General features: G+C 35.5%; 1 protein-coding gene across 2 annotated transcripts; it reads right to left on the reverse strand.

Moving 5' to 3' along the window:
* Positions 1 to 6,402: 6,402 nt before the first annotated feature.
* LOC131079432 (probable metal-nicotianamine transporter YSL12) lies at positions 6,403 to 11,902 on the reverse strand. Of its 2 annotated transcripts, XM_058017379.2 has the most exons (6): positions 11,028 to 11,900; positions 10,438 to 10,610; positions 10,250 to 10,347; positions 8,541 to 8,675; positions 8,270 to 8,462; positions 6,403 to 7,664 (listed from the first exon to the last, which is right to left on the reverse strand). In XM_058017379.2, the coding sequence occupies exons 1-6, from the start codon at positions 11,473 to 11,475 to the stop codon at positions 6,573 to 6,575; spliced, it is 2,139 nt and encodes a 712-aa protein (XP_057873362.2). In that variant the 5' UTR covers positions 11,476 to 11,900; the 3' UTR covers positions 6,403 to 6,572. The 2 variants fall into 2 exon arrangements, with proteins under 2 accessions (XP_057873362.2, XP_057873361.2); XM_058017378.2 differs by having other exon boundaries at positions 10,250 to 10,610; positions 11,028 to 11,902.
* Positions 11,903 to 23,923: the final 12,021 nt, after the last annotated feature.

Here is a 23,923-nt window from a genome sequence, read left to right on the forward strand (position 1 = left end):
AACACAATTATAGGTGGCCAGACACGTCATTGCCAGATCAAAGCGGTCGAGAAAATGGGGACCATCAATAGCCACCTTGGCATATCCCACCAAATTCAAATTTGAATTTCCCTCCCACATCTTGACATCGTAGAAGGACCAAAACGTCCGCCCGTAAAATAGGACATAGCAAATCATTGGTCAGTAATAAAATTTTGATCTCTCCCTATGAGGGATTTCTGTTTATCAGAAAGTGATGCCAGGTGTCTCCAGCACCTCATACCTTTCATCTCAAGGCTCGCCGTAGCTAGGGAGTCCACCACCGAATTTACCTCTCTACAAATATGTTTAATTTGAAATTCCTCTAGCCAAACAATCATAGACCATATGTCCTTGAGTATGCTGCTAATCATCCAGCTAATCCCAAAAACACCTTTAGTCGCCTCAATAATCAACTTAGAATCCCCTTCAATGATCAGTCTTTTATCATTAATATCAAGAGCCAATGTAAGCCCCCATAAGAGAGCTAAGGCTTCAGCCATGTTACTCGAGGCATAGCCAAAATTCCTAGCATAGGCTAGAATCAGGTTTCCCAAGCTATCCCTTATAATTCCACCTCCCGTGGCAACTCCACTACGAGCGGTGACATCAAAGTTAAGTTTGAGCCATGAGGAAGACGGGGCCGACCATCTAGTGTTGAGCCTCTCCATCCTTGTAGAATTGTCATATCGGAGGAAGTTGTCAGGTAGATTCCATGTCCTAACCCAATTACAATCCATCTCCAGAGGGGTAGATTGCGGTTTTTTTCCATTTACAGACCAAAACGTTCTCCCTGAGAAGCTTTTCTGTTATGCCAACCACCGTGTCAACAGAGTTATTAGTATCCTAGAAGATCCAACTGTTCCTTTCCTTCCAGATATTTCAATTGATATGAGGAGGGATGAGTTTCCAAAACTGTCTAATAGGAGGGTGAGCAGATGGGCACTTCTAGTTGATGATAAACTGTTGCAAGTCTTCTAAGAAGGTCCATGCAATGTTGAGTTTTTGTAAGACTTTGTGCCAGACCATAGAAGTGAAGGGGAAATGAATAAAGAGATGATTTATGCTTTCCTCAGCACAATTACACAGAACACACCGATTAGCTAGCAAGAAGCATCTCCTTTTAAGGTTATCAATGGTTAGGATCTTCCCATGCAGAGTCGTCCACTAGAAAAAGTTTATTTTAGGGATAAGCTGAGAATTCCAAACTTCCCTCTAGCTGTAGCAGTCATTCGTAGGAGCGAACATGAGATTGTAGGCCAACTTAACACTGAAAGACCCAGAGGGATTCTTAGCCCAAACAAACTTATCAGCATGAGGGAATCGGGGAATCCTGACCTCCTCAAGAAGAGATTGTAATTCCCCCGCCAAGTGGTCCCAATGAGTATTATCTTCTAGACCATCAGCAAGCCTCAACTAGTAGTGACAAGGGGATATGTAATTCATCACTAGAGGACCAAGCAAGTCCTTAAGGGTTCCCATGAGGCAACTGAAGCGAGAAGAGGCCAGGGGTCTATCGCCAATCCAATTGTCCTCCCAGAATCTAATCTTCTCACCACTGCCCAACTGCCATTTTAGACCTCCCTTAAGTAGCTTCCAATTTTTGACAATGTTGTTCCATATTTTTTATCCAGGAGGGAGCTCATGAGAAGATAGAAGGGAAGAGAAGGGGGTGTTATTGAAATACTTAGCCCACCTAATCTTGCACCAGTCAGCTCTATCCTTCACTAGATTCCATCCAATTTTAGTCAGCAAAGCCTTGTTCAGGCCCGAAATTTTTCTGATCCCTAGGCCTCCCATGTACTTAGGTTTGCACACCACCTCCCAGTTGACTAGGCTAAGTCTAGACTTTTCCTTCATCCCCATCCACAGAAAACTTCTTTGGATTTTCTCAAGTTTCTCAGCCATAGCAATGGAGATCTTAAATAGCAATAGAAAATAGACTGGGACACCTTGAAGAGAGGCCGACAGAAGTTGGAGTTTGCCAGCACTACTCAAGGTTTTTCGAGTCCAGCCAACAAGTTTCTTTTGCATTCTTTCTAAGATAGACTCCCAGAATTGGGGGATGACCTCCTTAATTGTGAGGGGAAGTCCCAAGTAGAAATCAGGAAGATTAGCAACACAACATCCAAGAATTTGAATAAGTTTACCTTGGAGATTCTTATCCGTGTTGAAAAAAAAGACTTTGCTCTTATTATAATTGATAAGTTGTCAAGAGGCCAAGGCGTAATCCTCCAACAAGTGTTTCCATTCTTTAGCTTCAATAACAGATGACTTGCCAAACAGGAAGGTGTCATCAACAAATTGTTGCATAACCACCGGGGGAAGGGTAGAAGCCGCTTTCACCCCCGAGATTCTTCTATTCCTGATTAAGTGGGAGAAGTTCCTGCTCAAAACTTCTGCCACCATAGTAAACAAATAAGGTGAAAGAGGGTCCCCCTGCCTTAGGCCCTTCCCAGCCTTGAAGAATCCCCAAGGGATGTCATTGACAATCACCGAGTAGTGAACACTTTCCACCGCCATCTTGATAACATTGAGGAATCTTCCATAGAATCCCATCTTGGATAGTACAACATACAAGAAATTCTAGTTAACTTTATCATAAGCCTTAGAGATGTCAAGTTTAAAAGCCATACCTGGGTTGCAACTCTTCTCCATGGAGTGGATGACCTCATGGATAGTTATGACCGCATCGAGGATCTACCTGCTCGAAACAAAACCCCTTTGAGAGGGGCTAATACATCTATCAAGAAGGGGTTTGATTCTGTTGACAATAAATTTAGAAAATATCTTGTAAACCGAATTGCACATGTTGATAGGGTGATAATCAATTATAAACTTAGGATCTAGATTTTTGGGAACAATCACAATGAAAGTGTTATTTAGAAGATTCCCAGTGCGAATGAAGTCCCTGGTAGCTTTGATTAAGTCATACTTCACAGTTTCCCAGAACACCTGAAATAATGCCAAAGGGAAGCCGTCGGGGCTTGGGGCCTTAAAGGCAGCGTTACAAAAAATGCCTCTTTAACTTCATCTTCAAACACTTGGCACATCAGCAGCTCATTGTCAACATCATTCAGGACATGAGGGATAAGATTGAGAAGCTTATCACTAACCTCAATAGGTTCACTCACCCTGTCATTAGTGTAAGCATTAGTAAAGAAAAGAGAAGCCCATTGCCCAATCTCGTTATTCCCCACCAATTCTTCATTTATGTCATTGAATATGGAATGAATAGTGTTTCTCCTTTTGTGCTTTGAAGCAGACCTGTGAAAGAAGGAGGTGTTCCTATCCCCCTCAGTTAACCACTAGATTTTGGATCTTTGCTTCCAATAGATCTCTTCAAGGCTCATGATTTCTTTCCATTTTTGTCTCCAACATTCCTCCTCTTTGTGGATATCCATTGAGGTGATCCCCTCCGCAATGGTTCTCTGGAGGCAGTCCAATTTGGTTTCAATCTCCTTCTTTCTCTTAAAGATATCACCAAAGGAAGATTTATTCTAGGCTCTGACCTCCCTTTTGATTATCTCTAGCTTTTTAGAGATTCTAAACATAGCAGAACCTTGAACAGGGGAGTTCTACCAATTTTGTATACATTGTATGAAATTTGGGTGAGAGTGCCACATAATCTCATACCTAAAGGGTCTAGGGCCTGAGATCGGCCTCTCAACCCAAGAAAGGAGGATCGGGGAATGGTCAGAGATGGTGCGAGGGAGATTCAAGAGCGATGAATTGTTGCCAAGGTCTCACTTAGTAGAGATCAAAAACCTATCCAACCTGACCTGAATCAGATTAGAGCCTTTTATGTTGTTAGACCGAGTGAAAGGATTCCCTTGAAGGTCTAGATCTAATAGCTCATTTTTTTCTAATGAAGTCGGCAAAGTCAAGCATGCTATCATTGTAATTAGTTAGACCACCTAACTTCTTGGAGGGATAAAGAGGGATGTTAAAGTCACCGGCTAACATGAACATTGCCTCCTTATTATTAGTCATGAAGATAGAGATTTCCTCCCAAACTAGAGCCCGACCATTTCTAGTATTAGGAGAATATATGTTGAAAAAGTACCATGAGAAGTTATTCATAGTGAACCTAGTAGCAAGAAAGTTGTGAGAAAGGCCAACAGCATGCCCATCCAACTTGCTCTTATTTCAGAGAGTCGCAACTCCACCTGAAGCACCTTTTGCCTCACTATAATAGAAGGCAACACCAAGCCATATACTATCCACAAGAGAAGCAAAATTTTGATAGGTCATTTTCACCTCCTGGATTAGAATAATATCAACCTTATTGGTTACTATGCATTGCTTAAGAGCATGCTGCTTCTGGGGGTTGTTTAAGCCCCTTAAGTTCCATGAAAGGAACTTCATTTCTTGCCTTTTTGAGATGTCTCTAGAGTTAATTGTCGTCCACTGGCAATTTCTTTGGGCATTACCTTAGTTATGAGGGTCCTCTCAGAGGGTCTGCCTAGTTTAGAGTCATTTCCAACATCCGCCTTCTTATTTCCTCTAGTTTTTCTTTTTGGTTCTTGCCATTCCTCTTTCACTTTATCCACAGGCGAAGACGGGGCAGATTGACTCCCTTGAGAGAGAAAGGTCACAATGATCTCCCCAATAGATCTAGTAGCTATAGAAGAGGAGGTTGGATCCAGGACGTTCACTTTGGGAGGCGTGGGGCCAGCCCCTACACACCATATACTCCTCCCGTTTTCCCCCATAGTATTGGGATTTAGTTGTTTGAGCACATTCGGAGTAGTCTCGTTATACCCTTTCTTCTCTCTGAAGCACTCAACTTTCAGTTCTTCTTGTTCTACCTTCCTCTGGGAAATCTCTCCCTCTTTTAAGTCTGGGTCCAAGCAAATCCCCGAGGAGGGAGGTGTCGCCTTGGGGTCAGGGGTCTTCATCATATAAAGAATACCCTCCAGGAAGGCGTAGCCCTCCTCAATAAAAACTTGAGAATCATCCCTTTCCTTCGAGTCCTTGACCTAAACCACAATATTGTTAGTAACCGAGGGACTCAGGGGGGTAACATTCTGAGTCGCCTCCTCATTGACAATTCCCGAGGAGGACAACTTCTCCTTCTATTTTTCCTCTGGAGGCGGAGGTGTTGGACAATTAGCTATCACATGACCATGTTTTCCACACCTTTGACAATAAAGGGAGGCGTTCTTGTAGACAGTAACTTGTGTCCATTTACCCCATTTAGATTTGAGAGCTATGAAGTTAGGGAGGGGGTTGTTAACAGCCACATTCACACATATGCGAGCATAAACAAGTTTGGACTTTTGCATCGTCACATTGTCAGCAGCAATGAACTGACCAAAAGAGTTGCTAATCCATCTAAAAATGGTGTCGTCCTAGAATTCCAAAGGGAGGTCAGGGAGTCTGATCCAGATCGACACAAGTCTGAGGAGATCTGCACTAGGGTCAAACCTCGGCTTCCACTTAGAGAGGGTTAAGTAGTGTTTGCCGTAAGACCATGAACCAGACATAATGTAAATAAAGTCTTCTTCAGCAATGAATCTGAATAAAAAGAGCCCACCTGGCATAGCAAAGACAGAGACACTACCTTTTAGTTTCCATCTCGAACCAACCCATCTTCTGACCATGTCTATCGTGGGTCTGAATGCCAAGAATCTCCCCACTTAGCAGAGGTGTAGGGAGGAGGCGATATTATCCATAATACTGTCGAGGAGACAAATCTCAGGACCATCCTCACCAACAGTGACCTTTGGCAGCAAATTCGACGACCCCGACTTAGTATTTCCAACAAGAGCACCTTTCCATGTGCTCACTTGAGCCTCCCCAGGCAAAGGCCCCCACCATCAGTCTTGGGAACCTTGCTAAGAGAATCCAAGTTAGAAGTCTCATGTGGAATCTTCACATGGGAGGGAACCTCGTGCAAAGCCGCATTACAAGCCTCCATGACAGAATCACCAACCAAGGGAGCCCACTCAGCACTCTGAGAGCACAGCATGAGTGCCAAATTCGGACACAGCTTCAGGTTAGCAAGGGGGGTTAGGTTCCAGGGAGGATTGGCCCTCCCCTGCAGAAACGATAGCCATTGCAGAAATTCAACATTTGCGGTGAGCGAGAAAGTTACATAGCGTTCAAATATATAATTTATGATTTATGATTTTTCTTATGTACATTATTTAATATTCTTATCACTATAAAACATGATTTAAAACATTTATGTTATACTAATATATATAATATTGAAAAATTCATCATTATTTTTTATTGTCTCCTATCCACCTCAAATGTGAAATGATCACTTTTCCCCTAATTATGCATCTATCTGTCATTCTATATCATGCATCTTTTCTTTCGGCATGTTTTGCTTTTAATTCGTACAATAAATAACAAAAAAATAAGTTCCATGCCCAATTTCAAGATTATAAAGAAATGATTCTACTCTTCAAACTATAAAATTCATTTTACTGGCTATAAACAAATTTGTATAGAAGCCAACTAGTCTAACCACATCATCTTTCTATGGACTTTCTCCAAACTTAACATAGGCCCAGTAGTATCTGGCACTCAAAACAACATTTTTAGGTGTTCAGAAAATCATCTACCTTAATGTTACTCGTCCTTGACAAAAATTTCATGCAGATGGGAGGTTTAACTTTTGCAAGAGCTAAGATTGATTCAGGCAGACTCCATATTCCACCTCCACAGAGAAGACCAGAGGCAACTGCAGGAACGTAGACATCGGCAGATTTACGATTGCAACTTTGCCAAATAAACACAATAACAGTCCCCACGAACATATCAATGGCAAAGTATCCTCCCAAGTAGAATGGAATAGCCATGGCCATTGGTAAGGGAATGTACTGACAAACCCTTCTTGGTACTCTGTCTCTAATGATATTGATTGCTATGGCGAATGCAAAAAACCCATAGCATATTTTGAGGCAGTTATGAGGCAGAGAAGAAAATCCTTCCACTCCTAAGATGGCCATTCCTCTGTATAATTCTCCAAAAGGGGCACTGTATTCTCCATTTTTGGCCCCCACATCGAAAGCCTTGTAGAAAAGCCAGAAAGTGCAGGGCCCTATAATGCACCCCATTGCAGTCCCCAACACTTGGCTCACAAACATGGATCTTGGAGATGAGAGAGTCAAATATCCAGTCTTGAAATCCTGTGACAGATCTGAAGCAGTACTCACAATAGACAGCATCACCCCACATGAAGCTAATCCTGCAAGCACACCGCCATTGCCCTTTCCTGCCCATGCTCCAAAGATAAATATTGCTAATTTGCCATAATTGGAGGCCAAACTCCAATCAGTTAACCCACACCCATATGCATTGCAAAATGCCAACACAGGAGCAATGATGTAGGCTACTAGTATATAGTACCATTTCATAGGAGGGAAAATTGTTGGGATGACCCCCATGGATATGACAGAAAGCCCTACATACCCACAGACTGCCATCCACCAAGGTATAGCATCTTTGATGAAGATCTCAGTGCGCCTCTGCTCATCGTATGTTATATCTGCATCAAGTGCTTGGAGTTGATTGCTCTCATTCTTCTTCTTCTTCTTCCATTCACCATACATGGATCTGAAGGTAACGAACATAACCTTTACAAAGTTGTAGAGCCCATCTCCTAATATAAGAGAAATCGATATGAAGACCTGGTCCAATGTGGTTAAAAAGCAATCAGTTGTAATCAGAATCAGTAATGCAAAATAAAATATTTTTTAAAAGTCTATTATATCAAAGTCTATGATATCAAAGAATTCAATTCAATGGAAGATCACGAGGAAAAAGATTATGGAAGAGAAAATATTAAATGGAAAGTAAAAATGCTGATAGTTCAATTGAGAACTACTTTTCATCACTTGAGGTGTGAAACAGGTAGATGAAAGATATTTAAAGACGAATTAGAAAAGAGAATATGCTTATTTTACATTATGGGAGTGGTAGAGACAGAGTGACACTTTGTCATGGAGTGTGCAGCATACAGTGACATCCGCAACAAATATGAGGAACAATTCAAACAATTTATTTGAGGAAACAAAATTAGACAAAAGAGCAAACCTATTGATCAAAATTTGCTGTTGAAGAACAGAACCAAAGAAGAGTTTACAAATTGTTTAAAACTTTGGTGCCAAAACGTGTGTGCTATTCTTAAATCCCATCAACTGCTTTGACCTTTGACCTTATAGACATTATTAAAATCAATCTTTCATGTATCTTTTTCTAATAGACAGAGTAAATAATTTTAGTACCCATATACCTTGTACCCAGTGAGGCCATGCAGGGAATTATTCTCCGGCAGATTTGCAGGGTACCAATCTCCCTCACGCTTCTCTATGAGAGGCCACATGATACCATAGGAAATGATTGACCCCACCAGCAATGATACATTTACCAGGTGCGGGCAAATCATTCCAGCCCCAATGTATGATGTACTAAAGTCAAAGTAGAATCTGCAATTCATGCCTGTTAATAGCTTGATCCACTTAACAACTAGACTAAAAAGGGCATTTTATTTCGATTGAACTTACTTATTTGCATAAGCTTGCAATCCTAAGGTGGGAAAATTTTCAAAGCCACAGCCATCACCAGCTTTGTAGAACCACTGGAAAAAGCCCCATAAGAAAGATGCTACAAAGAATTTTCCCAGATATAACACCTGTTTCCTGCAATGTTATCCAATGCAAAATTGTCTGATTTCAAAAAAGTTCCCATATCGATGAGGAAAAATGCATTGTTGAAATATATGACTTAAAAAAAAATCTTCTGAACTGATTTTTGACTGTTAAGCTGATCTAAAATATTGCAATATTTATGCTTTTTCTTTGTCCTATCAATCTTACAAATTAGAAAATAGAGAATTTTACATGTAGGAAAGCCTTATTCTAAATTCTATTATAGGTTCTTAAAAAATTTTAAAATGATAAATGCAATATTAAGAGTGTTGATTGATAGTGTAAGGAAAATAAATTGATAATATATACAATAGAAGCAGGGTATATGTGATTTGAAATAGAATTGGTTTTGATCGAAACGGCTATCCAGTCATCAGGATGTATCATGGTGTCGATGGTTGAATGTGCTATAATTGAAATTTTGACTTCTCATTGATGGGGACTGTTATTATTCATTTGAGGCAATGGTAAAGTGAACAAGCTGCAAACAATCTTCAAGGATGAGAAGTCAAAACTTCAAGTTATGTAGCATCCAACAACCATCAGGATGTACCATGGTGTTGATGGATGAATGCTATATAATTGAAATTTTGACTTCTCATTGATGGGGGTCTGTTATTATTTATTTGAGGCAATGGTAAAGTGAACAACCTGCAAACAATCTTCAACAATGAGAAGTCAAAACTTTAAGTTATGTAGCATCCAACGATGAATACCATAGTGCATCCTGATGGAAATGGCTATGGCTATGGAGCCCCTAGAATGCACCAATGCATAAGAAGGTGATTTATGCATTGGTGCATCCTAGGGGCTCTAGAGAATTGCTTCCCATCTTGATGGCTGGATACCCATGGCTGATCTAAGATATTGCAACACTCATGCATTTTCTCTCTGTCCTATCATTCCTACAAATTAAGAAAATAGATAATTTTATATGTAGAAAAGCCTTTATTTAAAATATTATTGTTGGTTTTTAAAAAGTTAATACTTTTATAAATATAATGTTAAGAATGTTAATAGTGTAATAAAAAAAAAATTGATAGCATGCACAATAGAGGTAGGGTATATGTTATAATAAATAGAAACCGTTTCGAATAAAATGAAACCTTTTCACATAAAAAAATCTAGCACAGTAAAATTCTTCACTACTATAAAAATTCAGCCATTCTCTACCACAATAATGAATCTCTTAAAGGATTAACTGTTAACCCATCTTCACTAGTGAGCATGATTCTCTATACTTAGAATGTACTTTATAGAAGGTATAAATTCACTCCAACGGCTGAATGCCATCAAACACTTAATAGAGAAGGCAGAAAATCCACCCAATCTAAATGCAACATTACTGTAAATTTCTTTTGCATTCTAATATGAGATTCCGAAGAGAAGCAAATTTGCATGTATAGTAGTTTAGATGCAAGATAAAAAAATTTACAAAGTCTTGTTTATCTATGTTTTGCACACATTTTTGTTTATCTGTAATTTGTTTGCTTGTCCCATAGATCTCAACATTTTTCACAGAACATGAAAAAGAAAACTTTTATCTTTGACATAATTTTCCACACCTTGCAACTTTTGCACCTTGAGGTGTGTGGAATCCATTAATAAGTACAGCTGTTGCAGTTCCACTTGGATAAGTTAACTTGTAGTCAATAATCATTATCTGCAACAAATTGAATAAAATAAAAATCAATGGTAAATGTGTATTAAATGTAGGATTCCTTTTTTGATAACAATAAATTGATTCTATTACCTTCCTGAGGGACACCACGCTAAACAGGCCTGTAAAACTCACTACAAATAGATACCCAATCATCCAACTGAGTTCTGGGTTCTTAATGTCTTTCGCATCAAACCCTGGTGAAGCATTGCCCACTTGGGAAGCAACCTTGCTGCTCATAGCGAACATGTATGATCCAAATCCTCCTGCAATGTAAAAGACAAATTAGGAAGTAGGAAACCCTTTTAGCATACTTTTGACAATCCATGTCCAGTCATCAGGCTAATGAAGTAATTTCAGTGATATCAGATTTTTACAATTCATAGCTTCATTGTTAATGTTGTTCTTTTTGGATTAGATTGCTCAACCTTTCATATCACACTCTTTTCTAATGATATATTACTCTCTCAACTCTTTCTTAATGATAGATTAGGGAGTTTGACCCAAAACATTGATACAAAAAATTCCACACAATCTAATCCAAAAAAAACAGCATTAAAATTAAAACTTTATCGCCAATCATCCGAATTACCAGTAAGACTAGATAAATCAAAACCCAAATAAAGAGCAAAGACTAGAGAAATTAATCCCAAACTAGAAATAAGACAAGAGAAATTACTTACCACTAAATGCAATACCAGTGCAAGCTACCACACAAGTCTGAATTACAGTGTTCTCTTGCCTGGTAAATGGGGTTATGAGCAATCCAGCCTTTTCCAAAATCTTGGTCCATGTTTTGATAAAAAAGAAACCCAGCAATCCAGCAGAAACATTAAGAGAAGGGATAACCCCTGTTGTGAGATTGAACTTCATGACGATTATACTAAGCAGGATACCAATCACCATACTGGCAAACAGCCCCCTAATAGTGATCTGCTCCCACCATAAGGGGACCTTTTTGCTGTCAAATATCTGTTCTATGCTCAACTCATTTTCATCACCAACTGCTGGTTTGTTCCAAGCATTCTTGCTCTCAAATCCAGGAGAAGAGTTGCCCATGCCCAGTCGTTTCACAAGACCTGGTCGCCCATCTTCTACCTCAATACTGGAACTCTCTTGAGTAGAATCCATACTGTATTCATCAAAAAAGATGCTAGGAAGAAACAAGATTCTTTTATTCCAGAAATTCTTATATATACTGTGTTGTATATATAAGTATTTAACCCCAGATTTCCATGACTACAAAGAAGATTTTTTTGTATAGGGAAACTCAACTATAATTAGATCAAAGAATGTAAAAGCAAACTTTAAAACAAGTCTTATCTTTAAACTAAAGCTTTCCCAGATTTTTGGCATTGTGAATCTTGATTTCAAATAGAATTTCGCGATTGCGGTTGATCCTTTGAGTCTTTGACAAATGAATCTATTCTGAATGTAACTGAATATGAAAAAAACAGTAAAATGTGAGCTGTGAAGAATACTGAATATAGTAATATGAAACTAAATAAAAATGCTTGGAGAAAATCGAATGGGTTTCAGGCTTTCATGCTATTTCTGTGACAGACCACGTTGTAATAAACATCTTAAACTTCACCTAACAAAACAGATATTTGAAAAGATAAAGACAATGTTAATTAAAAGTTAAAATTGATTTATGAAAACTGTCAAAGCAAAATAAAAATAAATAAATAGAATGCAAGCCCATCTTCAACAAATCAAAATATCAAAACAAATCAAAATTAATTTAGAAACATACTAAAATCTATATATTTTTAAAATTATATTTATTTCAAAATACTTGAAATGTTGACAATGGCAATAAATCAATCTATTTTATTTTAGTCCGTCATTATACCTGGTATAAATTTTTGGTATGGTTCTCTGAAAATAGTTTTGATTTTATTATATAATTCTTTTTAGTATATTTTGAAGATTTCTTAATTTTTTTAATATATTAATATAAAAATTTAAGATTTTTGTTTTAGATTATAATTAGTATACTTGTATTTTATAAATTAAATTTATGTAGATGCAAATATATCAAATTTAAAAAAATCTTTACCTTTAATTTAATTTCATATGATTAATATTTATTAGAATTTGGTTTTATTTTAGATTATGAAATAATTTGTATGAAAAAAAAAATAGAAGTTTCTTTAAAATTTAGATTGGAAGTTGCTTTTTAATTTAGATTTTAGTCTTTAACTTAAATTATCCATTGTCTTAGGTGGGTGCCATTGTATTGTAGTGTTATAAATATCTTAAATATTATATATTTGAGATTATTAATTAATTTTTTCTTTTTAAATTATTTTGAAGATTATCTCAAATATTTTTTAATATTCATTTAGAAATTTCAATACTAATTTATAATATTTAAATGTAAGTTTTTCTTACTAAAATTGAGTTGTATGTTTTCAATTCTCTCATTTCATCTATTTATACAAATTATCCTTGATTTCAGGGAGATGAACCTAATGAATGTCTACATTAGACTTGTATCCCATTTTTTTTTAGTATAAATTTGCTTCATTGTTTGAATGGAAATAACTCTGCCTATAATGTTGTAATGGTGTTGTGATTCATATGCCCATTGAAAATGATAGACATTTGACTTCCATGTCAAAACATTAAATCTACAATTTAATTTTCGATTTCACATTTGAAAATGTGAACCTGTCGACATTTTGTTGCACTAAAAAAGCGTGCAACTACTAGTTTGTTATACTTGTTTCTATGTTGTATTTGTGACTCTTCTAATTAGATTCATTTAAATTCATTATCAACAAGAGTAGAGTACTAAGCTTACAACAATAGAGGTTATTTGCAGCAATAATATAGAGTCAATCTATCAAGGTGAAGGCTAAGCTCCATGATAAATGTGTCTTTGGGCATATCTAGGACATCCATATTGTATATGTCTAACATGCACATGCATACCACTTTTGAGGATACAATCAACACTTTTTCCAATACTTAGAATATTTTTGAAATGTGTTGAAAATACACTTTTTTTTTTGCCAATACTTGTATTTATTATCACATCAACTAGCCATGGTGCATGAGGAATGACCTTCCAATTGCTCTGATTCACATTAATGAGACTCACCATTCCATAATAAGTGGATGTTGCCACTACTAATTCATGATGAATGACACGCATCTAGTATGGAGTATTCATTTTAATGATGGAGTGGTATGTTAGAGGCATGCTAGATAGTACATATAGTATAGAAGTTATCTTTTGAGTTCTCGTCACCATGTGCATGCACACACATATTAATCGATAATATAAAGTCAATCCACTAGGGTTTCTCATCACTATGTGCATATGGACAATTAATTACTATGAAGTTTCAAACTATAATGATCACTTACTCAAAGAAGCATATCCTCTATATTGAAACTATTATATGCTAGTTTGGATAAATTTTATTTTATTGTGAAAATAAGGGTGTATTTCAATGAAGGACTTGGGCATTTTACTTTAAGATAGTTTTAATGAATTTAAAAATTATTTACATAATTTAAAAAAAAATTTATATATGTAAGTTTTTAGTGTTTTTGTAAGTGTGCTTGAACTTGTATATATGTGATGAAAATAGGGTAGACAGCTGAGAAGTGGGGTGGGGGGTGAATCAGTTGTCACCAAATTTTACAACAACTTACTTTAATCTCAGATATGATAATTAACAGTGAAAGTATAAATCAACAACACAACATGAACACACATAGCACCAATATTTTGACGTGGAAAACCCGGTCAAGGGAAAGACCATGGTGGAAACCTACCTACAATATGATGATACCTTGTTAGAAGTATATGAAATATTACAATGGGGAATGCACATGCATTTAGGCACATTGCCTAGAGCTCATTGCTCAAAAACAACAAAGGGCAATAACCCTGGGAAGGCTCACTGCCTTACAAACAGATTCAGATCACTTTTGAAAAATCATAAATTGAGAAAAAACATCCTCAATGTTTGGTTATAGTTTTGGTTAAGCACATAACATCTCTCACACTTCTCCACACTTTTTCTTTGCTTCCAAATGATTAATACATTATTCGTACATTCGACACACCTCTCATAATGATTATTACATTTATTTATACGTGACATCAACCTTGGACCAATATCATCAAGGTCGGCTCAACACATATCACCTAATTACAAAAATATAACCATACACGCTACAATATCACATGTGGACCAAAACAATGTTGGCTAAGACATAGCATGGACCTAAATCATGACTTCGAATATGAAACACCTCCAAGAATTATGCATCAAACATCCGCAACATGCTACAATCACCATGTCGGCCAAGGACATGAAGAATACCACCAAACTAAAGAAAATCACCAATAATGCGCTCACCGATCAATGCAAGACCATCAACACAAATAGCACACATTCTAGAAACATCTACAAGCATCCTGAATTACGACAGAAACATCCGCACCAACTCAAATTACTAGAATCACATCATCATCATACCAAACTTTAAGAACATTAATTGAACCGACTGTCAGCCTAGAAAAAATCACTTGTGGAGCACCAAATCACAAACCACTTGGATTAAAAACACAAATCAATGTCCCAAACATAATCCCAAATCCGCAGATCAAGGTATTACAATGTGGAGCAATGCAGATCAAAATATTGAACACTGGCAGAACTGAACAATAGAAAAACTGGCCACAACACAGATACTCATAACTCACTCAAATTTGTATACAGACCTCTGAATCTTGCATTGAATCAACTAGATATATCACTCTACAAACCCTTTAATCCACAAACACTAATCATCAATACACAACATAAACCAACTAGTTGAACTTCACTGCAACATTGCACTAAACAAAGAAAATGTGTTGACAACAATGACAATACATCTCTCAGATATCATTAAGGTACATATTTTCAGAAATCACCCAAACATCCAACAATATGGTTGTTCAATAATGAATTGATGACTTGGTTTATGATCTTACAACATAGAAGAGAATAAAAGAGAAAACAAGAATAAATAAATGTATACAAACAATAAATAGAAGGAATTATGTTGCCTCTACAAGTCTTTGCTAGAATTAATTTCAATTCTAAATGTTATTGGTACAATTAATTGCTTTATCCCAAAAAGTGGAATCCATATTGAATGATTGAATCATACGATTTCCTGTCTCTATAAAATTATATTCTTCCTCTGAGCTACACCATTCTACTTAAGGGTGTAGGGAACTATAAGCTGATGTTGAATACCATGTATAAAAAAATCTCTAAAATATTGATGTACATATTCTCCCCCATTATTGATGAATATCCTATTGTATGTCATGAAAGTATTAAAGACCTCACTTCTTCTTAACAAAGTACATCCATGTATATCTAGGAAATTCATCAATAAAAGTGAGCACATACTTAGCCCTTGAAAATGGAGTTACAAATGACATGAGATCATTGTATACCAACTCAAAAGATGCCTTTTCTCACGTGGCCTTACCTTTGGGAACAGAATATGGGCAAAACTTCTTGAGTGCATCAAATATTAGGTAGAACTTTCACCAATTCAATATGTGCTCATCTATTGTAGATACATGTAACTGACATAACCAAAGTGTTCATGCCAAAGATTGCTTAAGGAATTTGTACATGCTATATGAGATTATCATAATAAACCCTCAAAACCATCAAATCTATATAAGTGAGATGCATGATAAACACTCTCTAAAGCCACAAAAATCCTAGGATGATGAATCTCTTGAATAACTGCATCATGAGGTGAGAACTCACTTGTTCTATTATCACTAAAGTGACAAACACGATACACATAAAGGAGTTTGGCTAAGATAGGAGGAACTAAAAGTACACCATAAATACAACCATCCTTAATATGAATAGTACTTAATCCTAAGATTGAATGTTGTGTAGAATGCCTCACTATAATTTTTGAAGTATTACAATCTAAATGTGATGTGAATATGTCTTGGGAATATGTCTTATGATGAGAAGGTTCTAAGTCAAGTACCCAAATCGTTGCAAAAGATAAAGCTCATATAGAATAAGCTTGGCCTTTACATGTAATAGTAGTAGGAGACTTATAGGATGAAATGTGATGGTGCTACATGGCTTCTTCTAAATCATATAGTCTCTTCCAAAATCTAGTCATTTCATGATCCATTTTGCAACGAAAATTATAAATATCTCCTAATTTCTTCTTTGTACTTATTTCAACATTTCTCAAGAGTTTTATAAAACTCAATGAAAATTAATACACTATTAAAACATGAATGAAAATCAATTAGCCTCAACCACATTTTTCTTACATGAAGTTTTTTCATAGTATCAAGATAAACCAAGTGTTGTACCATCTAAGGTGGACCATTATCCCTTAGATATGAAAAATCTAGTCACTTGTGGTTTTTAGGTGTGATAATTATGTGTTATAAGATGATTAAAGGAAAAGGTTTTACTATTTTAATTGAAGTTTGAGTGTAATATTGACCTTCTAAGATAATTCCATTAATAACTCTTTCATGGGAAAAACCAAGTTATAATTGAAGTTTGAATGTAATGTTGACCTCCTAAGATTATTCCATTAATAAATCTTTTATGGGAAAAATCAAGTTATAATTGAGCATTATCATTAATGTTTGAGTGCCATCTAATTCTCCTCAAGTAAGATACCCACTTATAGTTGTAAACCTAGTCACACTCCTTTATGTGTAACAATCTTGTTAATCCCAATTAAATGTGAACTTACATGAAATCTCCTACCCTTCTACATTTTTATTACAAACTTCACATTTATTTGCCTTAAAATTTGAATATTTAGCTTAGTTAAGGTTTGATTAGTGGATCATAAGTGATTGAATTGAAATTGGAGAAACTAAACCTATCTCTAACAATCAAAGTTGATTTAGGTATGAATTCATGGATTAGATTAATTTAATACTATTTTCTAATCAACTGTTGAATTAAATTGTGAAATGCAAGACATTATTATATTTGTAATATTCTTACTTGCAATTATTATAAAATAAATTCAACAATATGATGATATTATATCTCTAACTCTAATATTCACACAATTTGTTAATTTATTGTTTAATTTATATTGTGAATTAAATGGGATATAATCAATATGAACTATTCTTGATTGAAATATGATGTTGATACCAATGATTATGAGAAATCTATTATGCATTTTATCTACTTTATTTATTTAAGTGACAAGTATAATTTTGATTTTTTCACTTCAACTATATATAATGGATATGCTCTCACATTAATATTTTAGAAGAAATTCTTACATGATGGGAAAATTCTTGGGAGAGCATATGCACATAGGAACTCACAAGGTTTTGGAAGGATGAAATATTGAAGGAGGAGAAAATCCTCATCTCCAAGTTCATTGAAGAGAAAAATATTGAAGGAGGAGAAAATCCTCATGTCCAGAGGCATCTACAATGGCATCAAAATGTCTGTAAACAAAAATCCATTTTTGAAACAACTTGACATGCAAATGACAGGTAAATGCATGAAATATGTCACGTTTCAATTTTGTTGGAGGTGTTATTTCATTAATCCAAATAAAATAGAACCCTCACCACTTGTCTCCAAGCTAGATTCACAACTTTTTGCATGTAGGACTTTAATGGATTTGTATTCTTGGTGTTTAGTATTTTAGAAGAACAATTATAAGATATCTCTCAGCATATTTTACATATATTTTTAAAATATAAGTATAGTAGTTTTTTATTTTATCTATATTAGAATAGAAATGAAACTTATCTTGAGATGGCATGAATTACGCATTTATTCTAGATTTGTGGTTTAATCTCCTTGATATAAACATGTTTGTTGAAGGAAAAGAGATTCCTCATTTTAGTTATGGGATGGGTAATGAGACCAATTATTTCAAGGTGTCCTTGTATGAGCTTTGATTCTTGTTCTTGTTGTTTATCATGTTGTTATGCTTACATTTGTTCTTGTTCAAACTTGGTCCTAGTAGTTTCTCTTGGTTTGGGGAATGACAAGAGCCTTGTATGTCTTGATGATATTATATTGTTTGGGTGTAGAGATTTCACCTACTATTAGTATGTTCTTTTTGGCAATCAATGAAGTTTTCTCATGGTAGTGAAATCCAAAAGGGATATATAAAAGAAACTAATAATAAAAAGATCTTGAAAGGTGTATAGAGTCATCATTTGCTCTTATATTTGAGTATGAAAACATATAACTATAAATTTATTATGAAGGAATAAATATATTTGCTAAAATTTCAATCTATTAAAAACATAAATTTAAACCCTTTCATTATATGTGTGTAGCATTCATGAAATAAATATTACATAAAGATAAAAATCTTGTTTATACATTTTTTTCTAAAATGAATATCTATTTAATTAAAAAAATGATGCTTACATACATAAATATGCCAATATAAATGTCTCTAATATAATATTATAATATTGAATAGATACATATATCTTTTATTCCAATTTATTTATTCAAATGTATACTTACATATGAAAAATACACATTTTAATTGAATAATTATTACACATTAAACTATTTATATTTGATACATTTATATTTTCTTTCAAGTTTAATTTCTAAGATCTTTACTTGAAAGTGAAAGGAAGCTAAAGTGCGGAATAATGCTTCCAAATGTTAAATCTAACAAGAGAGATGATGTAGAAAATTTCTTACAAATATTTAAACTATTGCATATTAGATATACACATAAAATTAGATTTAAACAAATAAAACCACAACACTAGATATACGTGGGAAAACCCTTTTGGGAAAAAATCCACACTCCAAAAGCTAGAATCAATTGTATTATCAACAACACCAACAATTACAATATAATGAATATAGCCAATTCTCTTTAGGAGTAGCTACAACCGAGAATTTGAGAACAATTCTGGCAACATAACAACACCTTAGAAAATAATCAACTTGTCTCACAAAAAAACAACTAAGAATCAACATATAAATAGAGTTTAACATAAAGAAGTATGCACTCATGGGTTTCTAAAACCACCTTCAACACCCAAGAGGTAAGTTGAGTCACAAACAACACCTTGCTAATCCCATGACATGTTGCACATAGCAACTTGTAATTCAACAACACTGATCTCTTCCATAATGGTCATCTTGCCAAATATAATGTAAGTACAACATAGAAGTTTCCATGACCAAATAGGTGCCTTCCTTACCTCACACCACTTGTCAAAAGTGAAATCAAACTATAAATTCAAGCTACCAAAAAATAACTCTCCATGACTATTCCACCAAACTATAAATTGTCATAGTCATAATAGAAATTCATCATAGACTCAACATAGCAACCTATGACACTAGGTCCCTAAACTTTAGGAATTCCAAAGTGGGTGAAAATAAAATAACATGTTTAGACTCTAAGGCTACGACTCCTTAATCCCAACATTCTCCCACTTGTTGAAGACCTGTTAAGAGTAAAAAACTATCATCTGCTAAATTCCTCAAGGCCCATAGAACCGACACACCATTTGAACTTCTCGGTGCTCACTGGCTTCTTTAGTGCATCTATAACATTTGCCAAAGTATCAACTTTCTCCAACTTCACCTTTCCATCTTCCACCATATCATAAACAAAAATGAAACTGTACATCAATATACTTTGTTTTGGCATGAAAAAATTGATTCTTTGCTAAACAAATATCACTCTGGTTGTCACGACAGATAGTAATCCAACCTACAACAAAACCAACATCCAAGTACAATATCTTAAGCCAAATGGCTTCCTTACAAGCATGAGTAGTTGTCATGTACTCTGCTTCTATAGTGGACAAAGAGACTATATCTTGCAACTTACTCATCCAACTAATAACACCACCAAACATCATGAAAACATATCCACTGGTGGATCTTTTGCTATTAGTGTCACCTACAATCCAAATACACATATCCATGAATGCAAATTGCATGTCGAGGTCTAGTAGGATAACCATGAAAACATAAGGAATACTCAAAAGTACCCCTCAAATACCTGGACACTCTCTTAACCTCATCCCAATGCACCATATCAGGATTAGCCATATATCGAATATGGAATCCCACTACTTGGCCAATGTCTGGCCTCATACAAACCATATCATACATTAGAATGCCAACAATACTTGCATAAGGTACTCTAGACATGTCCTCCATCTCAATAAGAGAATTTGGACAATCCTCCATGGAAAGCTTTGTCCCATGTAACACTGGAACAATTAATTACCTGCAAGTTGTCAAGTTGAATCTCTCCAACATAGAGTTAACATACTTACTCTAGCTCATCCAAAGCTTTCTGCTAGCTCTATCTCTAATGATCTCAATCCTAAGAATATATCTGATTGCACCTAGATCTTTCATTTTAAATAGTGTTGCTAACTGAGACCAAATCCGCAATCATTTTTTTACCATTCCTAATAAACAATATATCATCCACATATAGGATTATGATAAGAATATGTCCATTTTCAGATTTATAATAAACATAATGGTCAAATTTAGATATCAGAAATCCCAAAGACAACACATATGTGACAAACTTTTGATACCATATTCTAGGAGACTGTTTAAGACCATACAAATATTTCTTCAACTTAAAAACAAGGTTTGCTTTACCTTTTGTAGCATCCTAAATTATACTCCTTTAAAATTGTTTCCACATTTGAGCCCTCACATTGGCGTTCATGCTTCAAGGCCTGAATGGGACCTGATTATGCTCTTGCTATGCAAATCTATCATCATTTTCACTTTGCACATCATCCCGACCCTTAATTTTGGTCTCTGATTGGGCAGTACCAGGGCGTGGTGCCCTGGTCCCCTCAGGACTAGAGTGCCCAGTGCCCGGGTCCTCCCAATTAGGACCCAAATTTGTGCTCCTTAATGGTCATGTGATTTGAGCAAGAATTCCAGCTTTGTGTTAGTTCATGTCTAAAAATTAATTAGTTTTTTGATGAGCAAGTATAAATAGAGGTCTACCCCTCTCATTTTATAATCCACACACATGAAATTCATTTTGACATCAAGCAATCAAGTATTCAATTTCAATCAAGCGACCAATCAATCTTCATTCAAGCATTGGAGTAGAGATAAAGTCAAGATTCAAGCATTGGAGCTGACATTCATGTTCTATATTATTGAATATTTCATGAAACCCTAATTCCATGTGGAGACAAACAAACCATCACAAGGAGGTATATTATTTGTGTTTTCATCATTATTCAACATCTCCCTCAAAAGGAGAAGATTTTCATTACTGCAATTCAATCAGATTTCATTTCTATTTCATAGTTAATTCCAAAACTGGGATTTGACTTAAGGCAAACCCCTATTCCCAACCTATTTCCCATCTCTAATGTGCATAGGAATAGGTATAGAGTTGTGATCTTCAAGATAATCTTTATTTGTAAAGACTAATCGATTCCTCATTAGAGTGCGAAAAGTCCCGATGACTAAAGCGACCGTCACACCAGTCCTAACAAATCAAGAGCTCCTTCTGGGAACAGATTTGAATCCTCTTACAATCCTCAGATCCAGGTTCATGGCTTGATTTGATGACTGTAACTTATTGTTTATGCATTTTTACATCAATTCTAGCACATTGATCCTAATTTCAGCAAATTCAACATCAATTCAACTTAAGGGAAAGAAGAGGCACATTCCAACCCCCCTAGAATTAGATCAACATTCAAACCTCTGAGGTTTAGATCTATCTAATTCCTATCTTTCCCTAATGTAATGGTCTCCAAGTAAAAATTGGCGGTTTTCATCCTTCTAGTGGTGGAAAAACCTAATTTTTTACTATTACACCTTTTTCAATGAAATGCTCTGGCTGTGACATGTAAATTTCCTGCTCCAAATCACTATGAATGAACATTGACTTCACATCCATTTTCTTAACTTCTAAGTCATAAGTTGTTTCAAGTGATAAATATTTCACCATAGTCAAGTCCCTCCACTTGAGAATACCCCTTTGCAACCAACCGTACCTTGTACTTCTCAACACTACTATCTAGACCCAATTTCTTTTTGAACACTCATTTACATCCAATGGGTTTCCATCCTTCAGATGAAGGTACTAGATCCTATGTAGCATTCATTTTCAATGCAACCATCTCTTCATTCATGGCTTCCATCTAGGAATATGCATCACACATACCCATAGCCTCCCTTATAGTCCTAGGCTCATCAATGTTAGCAATTAAAGAGAATATGTGATCAAAATCCAACAAAGAATATCTAAACCTTCCTAGTGATAGCCATATTTTTTAGGTCACTGCCTATCATGGGTAGACCTCCCCAATTACTAAGGTTGAGGTTCTTGTTCTTCTTCAAAACTTTCAGAGCTTCTTGAGCTCTCCTCATCAACATTTCCACTAGGAACTTGTATCTCATCTTTCTTAAGGGTAGAAGGAATTTGAAGTACCTCCTCCTTCTATTTCTCTTGCTTCTTTGTCTGCAAATTAATTATGGAAGGTTTCAACTCACGATAAACATTCATACCGAAACCATATCTGATGAAGATACACTTAACCACTTTGTTCTCCAATTTTGATCTTTTCTCACTCACAACATGTGCATATGCCTCACAACCAAAGACTTTGAGATGTCTCAACGAGGTCTTCTTACTAGACCATGTCTCCATGGGTATCTTTCCAACTAATGTTGAAGTAGGAGATCTATTAATCAAATAACATGTAATGGCTACACCTTCACCCTAGAAATTTTGTTCAAGTCCATCACCACTCAACATAATCCTAGTCCTCTCCATCAACGTTGTGTTCATCCTCTTTGCATCTCCATTTTGTTGTGGGGTGTATGTAATTTTCTTGTATCTCTCAATCCCATGGTCCTTACAGATCCTATCAAATTTTGTTGAGCAAAACTCACCCCCATTGTTAGTCCTCAAACACTTAATTTTTCTACCACTCTATTTTTTAACCAAGAATTTGAATTCCTTAAATCAATTAAAAACTTTAGATATACTTATGAGGAAATACACAAATGTCCCTCTACTATAGTCATCTATGAAAGAGATAAAATACACAGATCTATATATCGAAGGAATATTAACAAGACCAAATACATCTAAAGGATTATAATCCAAAACCCCAAAAGACTTACGAGAAATAGAATAAAAAGAAACATGGTGTTGTTTACCATAAACACAATGTTCACAAAATTCAAACTTGAGATTACAATCATCATGGATTTTAACAAGGCTCTTATTTTTTAGGGTTTTAAGACTCTTCTCACCAATGTGACTAAGTCTCTAGTACCATAAAATTGTCTTCTTTGTCGGGAGCTTCATTTCCACATAATTTGTACTCTTAGGTACCCAAAAAGAATGACCATCAAATGTTGAAACAATAACCTTCTTTTCTACTTAATCTAATGTTGAGGATGGAGAATCCAAAGCTCTTTTCTTGGACTTTATAGAAGCACTATTACACTGAATCCTGCATGCATCTAGCTTATACAAGGTGCCAGTTTGAACACCCTTAGAAAGAACCTTATATCGTATTATCATC

Source organism: Cryptomeria japonica, chromosome 8 (assembly GCF_030272615.1).
Source record: "Cryptomeria japonica chromosome 8, Sugi_1.0, whole genome shotgun sequence".
In the NCBI taxonomy this organism is placed as follows: Eukaryota; Viridiplantae; Streptophyta; class Pinopsida; order Cupressales; family Cupressaceae; genus Cryptomeria; species Cryptomeria japonica.